Source organism: Sylvia atricapilla, chromosome 2 (genome assembly GCF_009819655.1).
Source record: "Sylvia atricapilla isolate bSylAtr1 chromosome 2, bSylAtr1.pri, whole genome shotgun sequence".
Classification (NCBI taxonomy): Eukaryota; Metazoa; Chordata; class Aves; order Passeriformes; family Sylviidae; genus Sylvia; species Sylvia atricapilla.
The window spans coordinates 82,005,746-82,024,585 of NC_089141.1; the positions used below are offsets into that span (position 1 = coordinate 82,005,746).

The following is an 18,840-nucleotide window of genomic DNA, read 5'->3' on the forward strand; positions in this document are numbered from 1 at the left end:
CAAGTGCTGCAGGGAGATGAAGGAGGGAGGAGAGCTGTCCCGCCGCGGTGGCCAGGCTTCTCAGCCCCCGGAGGGGCTGATTCCCGAAAGGCCTGGTTTCTCCCTGCCTTCTTGCTCTGGTGTAGGCGGCCACAGAGACTTGGCCTTGACTTCCAGCACTAGGGATCCTTCACAGCTCCTGCAGCAGCACCTTGGTTCCAGAAATCCGGGGCCTTCAGCATGCCCTGTCTTTTATTCCCTGTGCTCTACAGTCTCAAAGACTTCCAAAAGCATGAGGCAAACAGCTGGCATCAGAATTTGCAGGTACAGTTGTCTGTTGCATTTGCTTATCTCTGTGCTATGGCCACTACAGCCCCCAGACCTCAAGTCTCAAAGCAGTTGGTACTTTTTATATCCCAGGTGTCCTCTTGAGGAGCCCATGACATATACTGCCTTCTGACTTGGTGACCCCCAGAGGGGGCAGTGACATCAAGTGGCTTCAGTCTCTCTCCTCCATGCCCTGTGTGTCTCCTCCTGGAAACTCAGGAGCACAAGGCAGGCACAGGCTGGCTTGCTGCTGTGTCCCCACAAACCAGAATTAACTCAGCTGCTCTAAAACTCCCCATCCAAACTCTGGTTTCCAGCTGGCTGGTGTAGCAGCCCTATTATTTAAGAGGCACTGCACACCAGTGATCATATAGCATGTAGCAGGGTCTTTTAGGAGGTAGTCCCCACACAGCTTCTAGGGATTTTACCTGTTCCTTATAATACACCCTCCCCTTGGCAATTGTCTCCTGTTGAATGTTTTATTTGGTTGCCTTTATTCATAAAGCAGGTGGCCACAGCCTGGGCTTCACTTGGTCACTTTTTTTTTCTATTAGTGGTATATTTTTTTTCTATTAGTGGTATATTTTCGAAGTTCATGGGTTACATGACCTTACCAACATGTGTTTCATATAGGCTTCTTCTGATGGAGTACTGATGTGATATTCATTAACTTATTGTTGCCTTATCTGAGCATTTAGGTTTCTATTCTGTAGGCTTCCATGGTATTCCTTCAGTACTTCACATTGAATTTCTTTCTGTCCTACTGCTGCATGTACAACAAATAGCAGGAATTCTTCTCAGACCTGAGGCAAGCAAATTAGTAGCAACAATCATCACAGAGAAACATCCAGAAAAAAAGCACCACATCTCTCTTCTTTTCCCAAACATTTTACAACACAGAAAGGAGATGCAGAGATTTAAAACAAAAAGTAAGCAAAAAGCTAAACCAAAAAACACAACCCATGCAAAGAATTCATTAAGTTCAATGAACAATTATTTCTTACAAAGCTGAACCACATTTACTACTCTCCCATTGTCTTTGCACACTACAAGGCCATTCGGGATACAATGCAAGAGCTTACTGAATCCAGCAGCAACAGGAGATACACCCTCAACCCACCTCACCAGTCTCTCTGTTCCTTGCTGACTTAAGCATTTGCCAGCATGGTTTAGAGGCACCAAAACAAGCTGTGTGCTGGCACACACCTTGGGAGAAAATTAACAGCTTCTGTAAGCACCAAGTTACAACACAAACTGTGCCATGTATTTGGAGCTTGGATCTCTAGTTACATGGGACAGCACCTCTGCTTTGCCTTCCCTGTAATGGCTAATCCAAACTTGTTGAAAATGAGAGCAGGGAGGAATCAATGGTGGTGTGCCCTCACAGACAGCATCTGGTGAGATCTTCTGCCAATATGAGTTCACTGTGGGAGAGAAGAGCACAGAAGAGGTGACTGCCAAAGCTTGTGCTGCCTTGTGCCTTCCCCACTGGGAAATTCCCACCGTTGCACCACAGCCAGAGAGTCTACTGTGTGGCCTCCAGCTCTGACTGATAGGGAGCTTACACTGCACCTCTGTGGCTTCCAAAGGACACCCTGGTAACTTAGCATTTATTCCACATGGTAGGAGGGAGCAAGGAAAGTGGAATTCTTCTCTACAACCATTAAGAACACAAAGAGGAGATTTGTGATGCAGGAGGCTTTGTAGGGTCAAGTCAAGGCCCTCCCCAGCCTGCAGGTTCCCTGAGCCTGCCAGAAGCCATTACCCTTCTTGCCAGTCAGGAGACACTCATCAGTTCTGGAGAACAGCCTAGAGCATCACAGAGCTGGAAAAATCCCCCTACCCTCATAAACTGTAAGCAAGAAGAGGTGATAGACTATTTCAGGCACTGCAGAGACTGGATTTTACTTCTGCTCGTTCCTGGAAAGTTGCAGTTGTTTTTCTCTCCTTTTATGAGCCTGATCCTGCTATTTCTTCATCTTTAGAGCAATCCTTGTCTTCTTTCCTTCAGCTGTAGCCTTTACTACTGTTAGTCCTCCTTTCTGCTTGAAGGTGGGAGGGCTCCAAAGCTTTATCCATGGCTGGTACAAAATGCGAATTCTGTGTATCAGCTGTCTGTAGTCCTAGAGCTGCTTCTGAGTATGGAGTCTGTCAGGTCTCCTCAGCAGATGGGCAAGCTACAGCTGAGAGCAGGGACTGTGCCATGGGGAGTGGAGCCCAAGGAGCCACTACCTCAGTGCAAGCCTGTTAAATCCTTTAGGGCAAGCAGAGCAGGCACGTGGGAATTCTCCACTACAAATAATACTGCATTGGGGGGTGCACAGATGGAGGGACAAGCAAAAAACACTGAGCAAGAGCAGAGGTAGAACCATGAAATCAGTCACTGCAATCAGCTGGCTGGAAAGCAGGAGTTGACACTGCCATGTACTTGTTTGCAGCCAAGTATAGTTCCTGGAATTGGCTTGCGTATACAGATCAAGTTTTATTTGTTAGTAAGCAACAAGTAACTCCAGGAGACATCAAACTGCTGAGAAGTTTCAATTGTTTACTAGTCTGGATGATCACAGCTGTGTATTTAAACATAATAAAGCATTTGCCAAAGTACTCCATTTTCCTGTTTGCAAATGTCTGCTTGGGAGAAGGTGGCACCAGCAGATTTGTGCCCATTGACTAATTTCTGTGTCTAACACTTACCACTGTCACACAAGTTAATGCAGAATGGATTAAGAATCCCAGACAGGGAATCTTTTCTACAAAGGATTGCATCAAATCACCATGAAGTCATATTGAAGTATTTAGCCTTTAAAAACCAGTTTTCACAAAAATTACAATTGTACCCTGTACTTATTACAGTTTATTACACAGGCTTCTTTCAGCACAATTCCTTCCATACTGGCCACAGGCTCATGAAAAAGCATCTCTCACTTCATAACACAATGTTTAAGCAAATGTGCGACCCTTTCCACTGCAGCCAGTCTCCCCAGTGCTCCATGAATACCCTCATGTATTCATGTCGTGGGAGCACCAGCGAGTGCAAGTTTCTACTGCCTTAAGCTGCCTCACAAATCTGGAGTTTCCAGCCTGTGCCTCTCCAGACCTCCGCTCTGTACTGGGAGTAGTTAGGCAACAGGGTGCTTCAGAAAGCATTCTTCAGTGGACCACAGCCAAGACGTTTTTCATTAATGCCTTACTTTTCTGGTCTTTGTACCCCATGTGACCTGGATTTGAATTTTGCTTGCCTCAGGATAAAAAAAAAAAAAAAAAAAAAAAGAGAGCATTGATATGTGCTACAGCAGATGCAAAATTATAGTCACAGCAGAGGTCATGCAACGGGGCCGGGGCCAGGACTTCAAGGAAAGGCAGCATCTTTGATTCAAGTAACTGATTTAGCAACAGTGTTTGCAGCTTGCTGGCATGCAAATCCTTCTTTTGGCCAAATGAAAAATAAATTTCAAATTAACTGCAGATTTAGGGTGACTTGACAGAGCTTTAATTTAAGATGTTCAACCAGACAATTTGAGGAGTCCGGTTTATGTACTAGCCATTTGTAACGAGTGTAAACTACAACTTGCTCATTAATATCTGTATCACTTGGCTCATCCAGCTTTTAGGCCTCTGTGCTTCTCTTAACCAGGAGAGATGTCTGGCTTGTTGTAGAATGAATAATGAGGAAAAGGACAGAACAATGCCCCTACTTCATTTTAGAGGAGACAACAGAACAATAACTGAGCCAGTTTTAAGGAGGGAAGCTTTGGTCAGGTTTCATTCAACCAGATGCAAATGGAGCCTAAAATGCCAGTGACAGGGGTTCCCAAACTACTCAGCACCACCCTTCTGAGATAAGGAACTACAAAGGAATGCAAGCAGACACCGCGGTTTCAGGTGAAGTGGGTGGGCTAATTCAGAGGTGTTTTTCCCCCTCAGATGATTCATGCCCTCACTAGGGCCTGCATTTCCCGAGGTATAACCAGAGCCAGTTTTCCAAACGACATATAATGCTTTTTCTTTTTATAGGCACTACCCTTGAAGTCTGTCACAAGCTCAAGAGCTCTCAAATGACCTAGGAGATTTCTTGATGGCACCTTCCTTTTATGTTGCTGTTGTGCTTAGTTTTAATTCTCTCCCAGGACACTGGCCCACCGATTTCGTGAGCAGAGCAACTCTGGAACTGTTAGGGAATTGTCAGAATACAATTTGTGTCCTGCTCCCCAGTGCTCTTTCTTTCCTCAGGTTAGGGTGGGTGGGGCAGCACCTGAGGAAAAACAACAGAAACCAGAAAAAATGTCTTCAGGACGTTTAAGCCAGAAGAAACCATAAAGGTGTCATTATGGAGCCTACCCAGAGATTTAAAACAATGTATATCAGATAAAGCAGCTAAGGCGAGGCAGATACCCAGCTCCAAGGCTGCTGAGAAAGCAATGGAAGGCAGGGAGCGTCTGCCCAGCCTGAAACAAAAGAAAAATCCCAGAGAAAGGGCAGGGCAAGGTGGATCCAGGAGGTTGTCCCAGACAAAAGAAGCCTACTGGAAAAAGAAAGATTATCTGGAAGCTGCATACACAGAGGCAGGTAAACGAATGAGCAAATACCTGAGGCTGCTTCTCCTTCTACAACCACGTGGTCACACAAATTTATCCAAGCTCTCTGCAGAGGGGTGAACTTGAGGAACAGAAATAGGCATGCACATCCGCTATTTTCAAACAACTTACCCAACTGCTATGCCCCATTTTCTTTCAGAAGTCTGTGCTTGCAGTCACTTTAATCCACCTGTCACATCCCGCTAGATGCACTGACTTGGTTAGGAGCAGAGCCTGGCAGCAGTTATCCCAGAATCATCTCTGCAAGAGGGACATATCACAGAGTTTCACCTCAGGACTAGCAGAAGTGTTCAGCCATTAAGCTGGTGTAAAACGAAGGTTCAGAAGCAGCAGTAGCAGATCATCTCTCGTGAAACCAGAGCCGAGAAGTCTGTCTTCACTTCTTCCTAAGGAAGCCGCATTGAGGCACTCCATTGTTTTCTATCTCTGCCCTTCCCGGTATTTTCCCTTGCATGCCAAGCTCCCCAGTTGTGCAAGCAGCTTTTGTTCCTTAATTCACATCAAAAGCATATTTTCCTAATAGATGTGTCAATTCCCTGCAGTGCTAAACCTTTACAAGTCCTGGGATCATCCAAATTCCCAATTTGGAATGAGTGGTTTCGCTGGATTATCCTCGCAGCTCACAGAGGCAGGCTTTGAACACTGGGTCGCTCCCAGGTATCAGATCCACATCATGCGTCTGCAGCACAGCCTCTACATCCAAGCCAGGTCACCAGTGGTACCACATCAAAATCAAGGGAATGATTCAGGCTTACATTTAATAGCCAAACATTTGTCATTTTGTCCTTCAATCATTTGGGATTCATGGTGCAAAGAAAACATTCCACAAGTGATATATGCAAGATGTAACTCAGAAACATTTCTTTTAGGGCAGCAACATAAATGCAGAAATGATGGTGCTCAGAACCACTGTGTAGCCCCTTTAGTCCTTGGCCCATGTTACCATCAAGAAGTAAGGACACTTAGTTATTTTCCAAATTAATGGAGACACCAGTCTTCTTCCTTGGCCCTGTCTTTCCCACATCCCAGTCACAAGCAGCCTGTACGTGGAGAGGGGATTAGAAGCCACCAGTCAGAAAGTCACAACAAGGAAGTCTTGCTGGTATCTGTTCCAAGACGCCTTTAGGGAAGAAGAAATCCTGGTCCTGAAAAACAACTGACAGTCCAACGCTTACTGCTTCTTCCTAGTGCTGGTTTTTGTTCCCTTCTGTCTGCCTCTTTATTGCCCTTTTGCCGTTTTTTACCTCTTGTTGGCTTTTCAGCTGAGAGATTCGGGCTCCATTTCACCCAAGCTTTCTCCAGCTGCAGTTCCAGCCTGCCTGGGGCCACCTGCTCACCAATCCTTAAGCAAGCCTGCAAGTGTGTTGTTGGCTGCTCAGTTCTGACTCACTCTGCTGCTGCCAGACCCATCACAGGCAGGAGGGTCACTGCTGCCTGCAACACCCACATTGCAAATCCCATCCATCCTTCTTGAATGAAGGCTGCCAGCTGCAGAGCCAGTCAGAGCTGGAGGGATGCTATCGGTTCATTTGTACAGCTAGCCCATCACCTTTCCCTCCACCTTCTCATTTTGGCTTCTCCCCTGCTCTAGCCCAGGGAGCAGCTTCCCTGTGCCAGCACCGGCCTGTGGGAGCAGGGGGAACTACAGCAAAAGGTCGGGTAAAGCCGACATGAGCCCAGGAACCTGCCTGTCCCACTCTGTCCTTTGCACGCAGCTGGGTGAGTGTTCAGCTGCGCACGTCTGCAGGGGTACAAGAAGAGGGATCAGACAGAAGGCCTGGCTGTGGCTCTTCCTCTGTAACTCATTCTGTCCGACCAGGGAAAACCAGCCATACTACAGCATAAGCAAATACATTGAAAAGTGAGGCCAGGGCAGCAAATGGTCTGTTACATTTGCTCAGCTAGGCAGAAACAAAAGCCAGGCTTGCACTATTTGCTATACACAGCAAATTAGTGCTCAGCGACTCTTTTTTTGGGCGGCTGAAGGGGAAGGGTTTTCCTGGATACTTAGCTTGTTAAAGTATTGCCAAATCTGCAGAAATAATTTACTCCTGATGAACACAGAACTGATGAGTTTTACAACCTGCTAGACACAGAGGGTAAAGCCCTGAATAAATCACAACAAATGAAAATATTGTTAGCAGTTTCATAATTTAATGAAAAAGTACTTGTAAAAAGGGGACATCTGAAAAAGACCGAGTCCATCTTGGAAAATTGAATATATATATATTTTTATATATAAAACAAAATGCAAAAACACAACAAAAAATTGACAAATAAGGTTAAGAGGTAATACTTCAAACAGTTAGCCACCGAATGCACAATAAAAACTAGCAAATGCACTTTGGGGACAATACTTGAGAACTACATAACCAAGGGCTCCTTCATATGTCTATCAAAATCATGTAAAAATTAGCAAAACCATTGCCCAGACTGGAAACAACTGAATTGATAATAACCCCAGAAGAGCAGAAATGCTGAGTTTTGCTGAAGCACCATTTTCCCTCTCTTCTGTCCTATGCTTCCAGCCATAAAATAACATGAACACTTTGCTGACCCCCCAGATAAGTGTTCTCAATAAAAGCTTCATAAAATTTCATGGCCAGTGAGAGAGGATTACTAATAAATATTGAAGGAGAACTAAGAGAATCAGAACTGGAATACAAATGAACATACATTTGTTTACTTATTCTGAATGACCCATGGCTTAGAACACAAAGCATTTCCCATAAAAATAAAATATGTGGAAACCTAAATTTCTACTGCATATTTACACCAAAAGAAATAATTTTGAAGATACAGCTCTAGAAAGATCAATTACACAAATATACATAAAATCAGGAAGTTAAAAAAAAAAAAACAAAACAAAAAACTTAAGATGCATGAAGCAAACAGAGCAGATTGGCCAAGTATATATTTTTTTTATTATTTCACTACTGAAGAGTCCTCCAGCCCCTGACCTGCTAGTCCTATTGCAACTAGGGAGATTTCAAAGTTTAAAACCAATCTCAATATATCATTGCCATTTCCCAGCCTAAAAGCAATAAATTAAAACAAAATTAAAACTTCATTTCACTAAATGAAGCAAAACAAGTTGCTGTTCAGATCCTGCATAGTCATCTTCACACTGTGGCGGGGGGAACACCTTTTGGTTTGTAGACAAAACTGAACCTTCAGCAAAGGTGTACAACATGCCCTACACAACTTATGGGGTCATTTCAGCTAGCGATGTGGGGACAGAGAATGTTGCCTGTTTTTGAAATGTACAGCATTTCAGACTAAAACAGTGCAGTCGCTTTGTTGATCAACACAACACCATTTGTAAAACAAGAAGTTAGTTGGCATTCAGACAAAAATCCTGTCTTCGAAACAAAAAGAAGGGGATTAATTCCCTTACCTTCTTGACTCCTCAGTCACTACTGGCTGAAATTTAATCACTATTTAACAGCTGCTGATTTTAAAGGACATTAAAAAAACGTGTTAGACTGGGAAACAGCAACTGATCCAGAGGTTTAAAAGCAGCGTAATAAAAAAGTAGATTTTCAGCAAGTAAAAAAACCATTTTTAATTAAACCATCATACTCTAAATGATGACTGGCTAAAATTTTACAGACCTAGATGCCAGAAGACTCCTATGCCTGTGTTCAGGCAACTAGGGTTGAAAATTTGCACCTGAAAAAAATTCAGCTAGAATTATTTCTAATTCAGCTGACTTTAAAAATACCAGGTAAAAACACCTCTGGATATGAAATCTCAGTTTCAACAGGAACCTGGCATCACCGGTGATTGCCTAAATGTAAGTGTCAAATAGCATTTTTCTTTGAAGTAGTACATCTACTTTTGTAAACACTATCCACAAAATTAGCCATCTGTACTTGTTAGCTGGGTAAAATATTTACAAGTGCATCCCACAACAAGCATCTATGTACAGAGATTAAAAAAAACTGAAGTACTAGAAGTTGTATATTTACAAAATAAGCGAATTATTGTGAAGAGAAACACAACCTTCAGCAAAAGCAGGGAATGGGGGCACGTCTAGAGGTCAGCGAGTTTGGCAGCGCCAGCGACGCCTGCTTCTGCCCTCCGCAGGGAGCCTGCAAACGCCACTGCAGTTCAAAGCCTCCTGAAGGGGATCATCACTTAGTAGTCACATTGGGCCTGATCCAGCAGAGCACACCGGCATGTGCTTGGATATCTGAGCACAAACATTCCCGGGGGAAACCAGAAGGACTTTTCATGTGCTTAACGTCCTAACACATCCGCAAGTGCGCTGCTGGATCAAAGCCATACTGCAGGTGCCGTAACAAGGCAGTTTCAGTGTCTCCATCTGCAGTCTCGTGCAACAAGTTAGAGCAATGCAAGGACTTCTTTAAAACCTGTCCACCACCACTAGACTGCCTCCACATGAACACGGTGCCTCGCACTCAAGCTGGCAAGGCGGAAGCGGTTTCCTGAAGTTTTGCACGATTAACCGCTTTGTGCTCTCCCAGATGTTACCTTCTGATAAAACACACGATTTCCACATGGTTTTGTGGATAACTGAGCTACCCTTGCAAAGACTGCAAACCAATTCACAGTTGAACAAAACTACTCTGATTTCTCTCCCCTCCCCCATCCCCTACTGCAGCTCTTCCTAAATAGGTCCTAGACTATTTTCTGGAACCTTTTGATGCTGAGCTTTGCACTGGTACGCTGGAATACATAAAGGCTGAATTACCCCGTGGGGGCTTCTAATCACCTTTGTACCGAACTGTGAGATATCATATTCTTTTTGTTTCTATTGTGACAGTCTCTTCCAAAGTCTTTACTTGGGCTTTCTCTCTCTGAGCTACTTCGTCTTAACCTCACTTGCTCTTTGTTTTCATCACTTTCTGCTTCAGAGTCACTCAGCTCTAAGTCAGGACAGTACCCATCATTGTCCTGGTATGGAGCACCTTCAAGTGTCTGCTTGCTCCACAAGCGATCTTTTGTTGCAAGTCTTCTTGTTGGCTTTTCGCAGCACCGGAGATCTTCCGTGGTCCTCACCAGACTGTTGGTAGCCTCTTTAAAGGACCGGCTGAAATGTTCTATAGTGGATTTTCGGAATCCACTCTGGCTGGCCAAGTGAGCCGTGAGCACAGACTCTTGTTCGTAGGACGTCTGGCTGGAGCTGTCTCTCTGGCTCACATCTCCAGCCCTGCCCATCAGACCATTAGATTTGGACACCAGCCTTGAGTTCTCCTGCTGTACCCGCCCATTCCCAATGGAAGACTGTCCATGCAAAGCAGCCTGGAGCGCTAAAGGCTTCCCAGATGGCTGGCCCCGGTGAAACTCCATCAGCTGCGTGGAGCCAGAATCCTTTGCCTCGCTCCGAGGCTTTCCAATCCCTGCCAGCAACCCGTTACTTCTGCTGTCGTGCTGATACCTGGCATAAGATTTTGCTTTAATTTCAAACGATTCCTTTGACATTGGCACACTCCGTTTGCTGTAAACAGTGCTGTTGTTGTCAGGAGAAAGCGGTCTGTTGCCAAGCTTCAGCGAGTTATTTTTGCAGTCTCCTAATGCTAATTTGGGCATTTTTAACTTCAGGGTGATCCTGGGAGGTGGGTAGAACAGTGTGTTCTCTAGTGCACTTGTCAGGGTATGGCCTACAGAAGAGAGGTAAGGAAGCAGAAGAAAAAGAAAAAAGGCTTTTTTAAAAGGGTGATTTCTTTTGTCATCCACAACAAGTTTTATAGTCCATTATACAGTCACACAACAGTAAGAAGCATTTGCAAATAATTAGTGTGAAATTATTTTAGGACACTAAGGAGAAATTGGGATAACCAAATTGTTCCAAGTTATCCACCGCTTTAGAATTTAGCTAAGCAATTAAGTATTTCCATTAAAAACAACAGTGTACCCTTTTTACAGGGCTTTAAGCCAGTGAATTGTACCAGTTTTGAGATATGACTGAAGCTGTTCCAACAAAGCTGTAAAAAACGTTCATATTCAGTTTTAGATAAAGAAAAAACTGAGTTTCAATTTGGACTTAGTTCAACTCTCTGTTTTGTATTATAAAATTCTCTAAGCTTTAAAAGCTTTTTACCTCAACATATGTGGCGTTTATAGTAATACATGCATACAGCACCCACTGCAAGCTATCAAAGTAAGTATTAAAAAAAGCACTTGTATTTGTAAAGACATTAAATAAGCTTATTAGACATTTCTAATACAATGCATTTACACAAAAGCAAGGAGCTTCAGAGTGCCACTGTTTCCATGAAGTAATAGTATGATCTAAAACAGTTAAAAAACCCCAAACTTATCAGTACTAATGAAACTTATCCATGTTTCAGGGGCAGAGAAAAAAAAGCACTAAGTCTTCACCCTAAACTGATGAAGTATGTATCTTGAAAGACCAGAGAGATCTTAATTTCACAAATCCCAGTAACTACACTGGTATGCATATGCTCTTCCTCTTTCCAAATATTGTGTTCCTTATTTTAAAAAGTTGCTGTAAATGCGAAGGGCAGAGTGGGGTTTGGCACCTCAGCATTCCTAAATGGTTACTCGTCCCTATTAATAACAAGAGTACTTAAACCCTTTTTAAAGGAAGGAGATCAACTGCAGATGGCAAACTAAGAAATCTGTGCTGTTCATGACGGGCACAAGGCACGTGAGAACAGCAGCAATTCCCATCAGTCACTCTTTCTCTTGCCTGAAGGAATGAACATCTTCAAGCAAAAAAGCCTTCTCAGCTTCTCAGAACCAACCAGCTGAGTAGAGCTTGTTGTGGGGAACCAGTGCCACAGACCAGCAACCCAACGCTGCAAAAACCTAGACATCACTAGTAGCTCATTCCTGCTATCTGGATGCCACAGTGATAAGCAAGATATATACCAGAAACAGCCATAAAATAAAGAAATATTCAAGTTAATATTTTAAGCAATTATAGAGTTCTTTCTGTGTTGCCACTTTGATTGACTATGTACTTGAAAAGTCTTAAAGGCATTTTTACATGTTAAAAGCACTAACCAGGAACAAAAAGAGAATACACTGCTTTAGTTTAAATACAGGCAGGATGTATAAATATTTTACAGTTCCATGATTACCTGCAGCAATTTCCTGATTGATGAGTTGGACTTGCAAGTTGAAGACCTGTTCATGTACTTTACTGTGGGACAACTTCAGTTTCTCTCTCCTGCTTACCATATAGCAGAGATTTCTTACCTATGGAGGAATAACAGGAGACTTAACAGGCAATAAGAAAATAAACCCAGACATAGTTTTAAAAGTGTATCAACAACAGAATCAAAACAACATTACATACAAAATCCCTTGGTAAAGTTCTTGCAAATATTTCTGAACATACCTAACTATGCATTAAAAAAAAGGTTCATCCTGGAAAAGGCTCTGCAGAGACCTCATTGCAGTTTTTCCTTATATGAAAAGGGATTATAAGAAAGACAGAGACTAGAGCCTGTAGTGACAGAAAAACAGGCAATGTTTTTGAACTGAAGGAGGATAAGTTTACATTGGGCATAAGGAAGACATTGTTAACAGTGAGACACTGCAACAGGTTGCCCAGAGAAGCTGTGGAGGCCCCATCCCTGAAGTGTTCAAGACCAGACTGGATGGAGCTTTGAGCAACCTGGTCTCATGGAAGGTATCCATGGCAGGAGCGTTGGAACTAGATGGTCTTTAAGGTCCCTTCCAACCCAAACCATTCTGATTCAGTTCCCCATAATTCTACTTTTACAACTTGTTTGAGTTAATAGCAACATTTCCACCTAAGGCAACAGAATAAGAAGAGACACTGAAAGTTCTTGATAAACACCTAGAAGTGATTTTAAAACAAAGAAGCAGCGTTGGGGCTGGTTGAAAGCTATCTGTCAAACATATATTCACCAGCACTCAGTTCCATCTGTTCAGAACTGGAATCTCTTTACCTAGAAAAAAAATTCCAAGATTCTCAACTTTATATTTATACCAAGATGTAACAGAGTAGAAAATCCTGTGGCACAAGAAGTTCAGAATCTTGAAGACAAGCATTTCAAATTATGAATCATCTGCACTCAGAAAAAGTACATCAATTTCAACAAAATCTGGTGCAAACTACACATTTATCAAACAAATAGCCTGACCATGGTCTCTTGAAAAATGAAAAACAACCCACCCCCAAACACCAACCCTCCATCTGAGACATGTTATGGGTTTTAAATTTTTTCTTAAAGTAAGTTTCCATATCAAAAGCAGTCCTGACAAAGATCTGAGATTGACTATGATAGATTCAAGACAACAGTTACATTGAGAAGTGTCAATCTTGGCTGCAACAATCTTCCTGTGTTTTCATGTTGTTCTCTCTCCATTATTGTTTCCTCTTTTCTTACAACACTTATTACCTTTCTTCTGCTTTTACTTCTCCTCTCCTCATCACATCTATTTTATTACCTTTTTTACATTCACTACCTACATCTAGGCACTTAAAAATTACCTACCCCTACCCCTAATTGACACCTACCCAACAGGCCAACCTAATGGGCAGGCTCCAAGTGGTAACAAGCCTTACTCTTATTTTTTGTTTAATACAAGTAACATGTTTTCTCATTTAATCTGTATCACTAACTACAACTACAGTGGGTCAAATAAATTTCCTCATTTTTTTAAATATCTATTCAACTGAAGCTGAAGTCATAGAGTCAATTAGCAAATTTGTCCATTGTGCACAGAAATATGCATCATAAACACATTAAAGGAATAATCTTTATGCAAGTCAGGAGGCACTGCTTTCACATCGGATCTTTCACTGGACTGAGAGGGCCAGCTCCTCAAAGTGTCTGCAGCAGGCAGTGCAGCATACCAAAAGACTGGAGTTGAAGGCCTTACCTTTTTATTTTTAAACTATTATTTTTGAAATTATCTCGCTTTGCTTTACCCATTCTCACTTTCATCCACAAAGACCGACCTTGCTCACCTGCAAATAGTTTTTCAAAATTTTACAAATTAATTCTTACCCTCTCTAGGTCCTGCCTTAAATGCATGAACATTCTCATGCGAGTATGAATGCTATCTTCTTTTGGCTGCACCAAGCCATTTTCTTCATCCTCCTTGGGAGGAAACAATGGTTTGTTAAAGTTACTTTTTCGCTTTAATTTCCAGTAATTGTAGATGAAGTCTACAGCAAGTTTAGGAAGGCCCAGCTCTGCTGCAACATCCTCCACTTTTACTAGTGAGTAAAACTCTTCTTCCAGCTCTCGGAGTTTTTGGGCTCGCAGGCTCGTTTTCTCACTCTCTGTTTGCTTCTGCTCTGACACACTTTTGGGGTGCTCCTCAACATCAGGCAACGAATTCTGTTTGTTCTTGCTGTGCTTTAGACAATACGACTTGAACTTGACCTCATCCCCATCATCCAGGATAGTCTTCATCTCTAAGCTATGCTCAAAGGCACAGGTGACATGAAAGGCAGTGATGCAGCTTTTCACAGAGCACTGCAGACAAAATAAAACAAAAAGCCCCACTTACTAACAGTAGCAACAAATCAGAAAAAGAAGGACATAACTACCTCAATTACATGAAAATCCATCCCTACCAAAACCAGTTTCCTACACATTCTTAAAAATATTGATCCCTTTGAAGTTGGTATTACCCAATATAGTATTTTCTTGTTTGCAAAGTGTTCAGTGGAAGGAGTTTTCTGACTATCTTTGATACAGACAGTAGTGGCTCTTAAACATCTCAGCCTTAATCAAAAGGCAGCAACTCAGTCTAATTCTTAAATCTCTGCCTAGTTAACTTATTTGATAGCAAATGGATATGAAGAGGCAGGTATCTGTTCAACAGTCATCTCCATTGTAAAGCATCTCCAAACACAGAAAGAACAAAATGCAAAACCAAAATTGCCCTTCTGACAGATTCACCCCTGCAGAATCACTATGGGACAAGCACATACCTGAATGCAAGCACCAGTTTTCAGTTTGCATAAACTACACACTAGAGCCCATCGACTTGGTGGAATGTGAGACACCTTTGTGATTGGCTCCATCCTTTCTGGGCAAGCAATACTGACCTGCAAAGAAAAAAAGCAGTGTAGAAAAGAGTTATCAAAGGGGAAAAAAACACCCCAAGCTCTCCATTTATACCAGAAAAAGAAAGTCATCCATTCATTTCTCTTCCTGCAAGATTTCCATATGCTCATACTTGTCAGAAAGGGATCACAAAAGATCCCACATGCAGACAATAGTGTGGAACACTATCAGTTCAACCTGGTGATTCAGAGTTGCAATTATTCAAAACATTTGAGGCACCTACAGCACACCCTTGTTATGAACCAGTGTCCTGGTTCCACCCAGGAGAGGGTTAATTTTTGCAGTAGCCAGGGGAGAGCATGGCTACTAGAGGTTATTCTATACCAGCTCAGACCATTTTCTGAGAGTGGCAGGAAGGGCTCTTTTCTGGTCAGGTAAGCGTGGTGTGTAGCCGGTGGTCGGGTAGTGCTGGCTCCTTCTGTTACTGATACTGTAGCTCTTACTCTTTGTTTTTCTTTATTTTCCTTATTTCACTGCTGCTTCCAGTAAATTGTTCTTATCTCGATCCATGATCCTTACCATTTGTGCCTCCAAATGCCCTCTCCAGTCTGCTGCAAGGAAGGTATGAGTGATGTATGATTTGAAGAGCTTCAGTGGGAACATGAAATTGGGGAATATCATTCCTGAACCACTACCACTTGAGACACTGCAGCAAGAGATACTGAAGTTTATTTCCATTCCTTTGTGGTTTTGGGGGTTTTTTGTTGTGTTTTTTTGTTGTTGTTGTTGTTGTTTTGTTGGGTTTTTTGTTTGTTTGTTTGTTTGTTTGTTTTCCTCTGTGCTGCTTTCACAGATCTAACTTAAAAAGTGCCCAAATACAACCCCCCCTGAACAAAACAGAAACACTTTTCTGAAAAGTTCCTTCTATAAAATCCCTACATCTGCCACAGTATCCACATCTGTCAACTCAAGATTTGGGACACAACCAGGTCTATCAGTCAGCAGCCAGGAAAAGCCTTGCTTCCCAGCTCTGCCTCTCCACTGAGCACTCCCACTGCAAGAGATAATCCTAATGGACTATGGACAATATCAAATATAATTTGAGAAAAAATACAACCAATTTTTCTTATTGCAAAGCAGGATATATTGTCTTGTGCTAGTTTTCACAGACTTAGTCTGGATGATCAATTTGTCTCTGGTAGACCAGATTATAGATATTATTAAAAGAAAGGAGAAAAACCCCAGATTTAGACAGAATAGCTTTTCCTACTCCTTGTTTTATTAACTTCCACATATCCATTGTGATAGAAGTTTCTCAGTTGCCTGTAGTCTATACAGGGAAATGAGCACTTTCCTCTACAATATGGAAACCGAAACAGATATATCTCTAACTGTAGGCATCCCTGAGCTACTCCTGACAGGATTTATCCAAGCACAGAAACAAAAACTTGGCCAGCTCTGAATGACTAACATGCAGAACTGGGCCAGTATGAGAACGGCACATGGCAGAAGATTTCAGTGGGATAACTGTCCCAAGAACACCAGTCTCCAAAAACTTGGATTTTGACACTTCTACAACACTTTTTGAATTCAGTAGTTGTATGTCTTAGAGGGCTACCTGGCTGAACCAAAACCACAATGCTGATACTAGCTAGGAAGCTCTCCACATTTTCTAAAAACAATTCATCTGAATAGAGCAGACTTGTATTTCCTGTGGTGGGAATATGGGCTTCTTCTCAAAGGGGCCAAACTTAAGAATTCAAAGAAAGGAGGTTCCTAGGTCATGCTCTGTGGCACTGTGAGGCCAGAAGAATACTGATGGCTTAAAAAAGCAGTTGAGAATAAGATTTGAACAATTATTTTGTTTTTCTAGAAAATTTCAAGAGCATTACGTTACAGTAATTTTCATAGATTAACTCCACAGTAAGACATACAGGAAAATCTGGTTGTATGAATTAGTTTAACATGAGATAATTAAACTGGCAACTTTACTAGAGCCAGTAGACACAGCTGAATTTCCTAGCTTCCCTTTGGGGGTACATCATCAATCACTTGATGCACATATTCATTTTAAAACCTGTTTGATCCCTAAGGATAAAAAGCTTTGTTTCAGCAGACCTCCTCAGTGGGGTAGACATACCCAAAGATAGCAGTGCTAAGTTGCAGTTGCTATGCTCAGATATTTCTGCTACTCTCTCTTTATCATGCATTGCTTTAACGACCATTTAAGTACATGGAAAAAACAGCTTTGCAAGAGATGACAGGGTTCATTATTTCCACATTAGAAAAAACAAGGTTGACCAACAGTTCATGAATTAATTACATAAATTGACTCAAATAAGGTAATGTTTGTTACAGTACTTCCCTCTCTGATCTGCCAAGTGAAAGGCCACATCTGGAATATACTGAGGTCAACCAGCTGCATGGCATTTCCAGGAGTCTTCATTAGGAAGACACTGAGATGCTTCAGAAGGTTTGGGTTTTCGAGAAGAACAGTCAGGCAATACATGATGTGCTCATGAGAAAGACATGACTAACAATTTAACCTTTTGTAGCCTTCCTATAAATTGGTGGAAAAGTGACAAGACTGTCCCTGGAATGCCCAAGTAGTTCAACAAAATCATGGTCAGCACTCTTCAGTATCATCAAATGTAGCTTTTTTGCTTCCAGAAGGAAAGAGCCTTTCATGAACCTATCTTGACTATGCTCCAAACAGCTGGTTACAAGTTGCACAGCTATTTCTGAAACAATATTTTATAAAGACTGACTGTTATCACTACACCCAGAGACAAGACTTCCCTTAGGAATTCAGGGATTGTATCAATGTGTCAGGTTGTCTATATTCTTTTCAAAAAGAAACCAGAATCTGCAATCACTTTTTTCTGGAGACTGAATAATATCAGCTTTCCACTGGGCTTCCCAGCAGGAGCTGGGAACTGACACAGACCTTTTCCCTGTCCCTCTCTGCCCCCTTAAATATTCTCCCTGCTCCTTCCCCAGAGGAGACTCATAAGGTCAGGAAACATTTCTATAGGAAATAATGTTCATTCAGCTTGTAATGCTGACTGTTGATATTACCCCACTTTGTAAAAGCACAAAGAGGCACTTACAGAGTCAGGTGCGATTTATTTATACTGGCCTTGTGCCACCTGCATGTTTCTGCAAAGAAGAGTCAAGGCAAAGCCCGTTTGAATTTTGCTGCTCGCAAGGGATCCAGAGAGCAGAGGCCAACCTTTTCATCCCCCAAGAACTCCCATTCCAAGGCAGAAATGATCCATCTGCCATAACATTTGCTCCATTTCTTCACCTTGCATCAGGTTACATCTTGACTGCTATACTCTGAAGAAGTTCTAAGAGTGGGAAAGAGTGAAGACAATGGGTTGTTGAAGCCTATTATCTGCAACTGTTATGCACATGATCAATCACCCTGCTGTCCTCTGCTTCCCTGCAAACTGTGCCACCAGCAGCTGCACAACGATCTGCATTGGTGGTTGGGAAGGGCAGCCCAGTGGCTTGAGCACAGCCACTCACAACAGGTGCTCAAGACAGTCAATTTTATCTTTCCTCTACAGCTGGGGGGGTTATTGTTTTCTGCTTCAGCTACCACCACATTGACTGGCAGAGGACAAACCTGTAACAGGTTATCTAAGGCAGAGAAACATCTTGAATTTCAAAACACTCAATACAGGTTTTCTGGAATCAGTGTTTCCTTTTTTTTTTTTTTTTTAAATTTAGAAGAACACCTTTTAAAAAAACATGAAATAGACCATACATTTACACTAAAGCAAAGTAAAGGCAGAAGAAATTGAGGATATAAACCAAAGAGTACACTTTGGAATGTATAAACCTTCAATCGTCCCAATCAGTCAAGGGAGCAAAAAGAAAGCCTTTAAACAGCATTAACTCACAAGGAAGGCAAGGAAGAAAAAAGATTTTAAGACAATGCTGAATGA

The 18,840-nt window shown here is 42.2% G+C and overlaps 1 protein-coding gene across 1 annotated transcript in view; it reads right to left on the reverse strand.

The window, feature by feature from the left end:
* Window positions 1-7,033: 7,033 nt before the first annotated feature.
* The window catches only part of JADE3 (jade family PHD finger 3), a 47,417-nt gene continuing 35,610 nt past the window's right edge, over window positions 7,034-18,840 (reverse strand). Inside the window, exons 8-11 of the mRNA XM_066313556.1 lie at window positions 14,812-14,928; window positions 13,877-14,350; window positions 11,975-12,092; window positions 7,034-10,528 (exon numbers count right to left, since the gene is read on the reverse strand). Coding sequence (XP_066169653.1) covers window positions 9,636-10,528; window positions 11,975-12,092; window positions 13,877-14,350; window positions 14,812-14,928 — 1,602 coding nt within the window. The 3' untranslated portion in view covers window positions 7,034-9,635. The remainder of the gene's footprint in view (window positions 10,529-11,974; window positions 12,093-13,876; window positions 14,351-14,811; window positions 14,929-18,840) is intronic.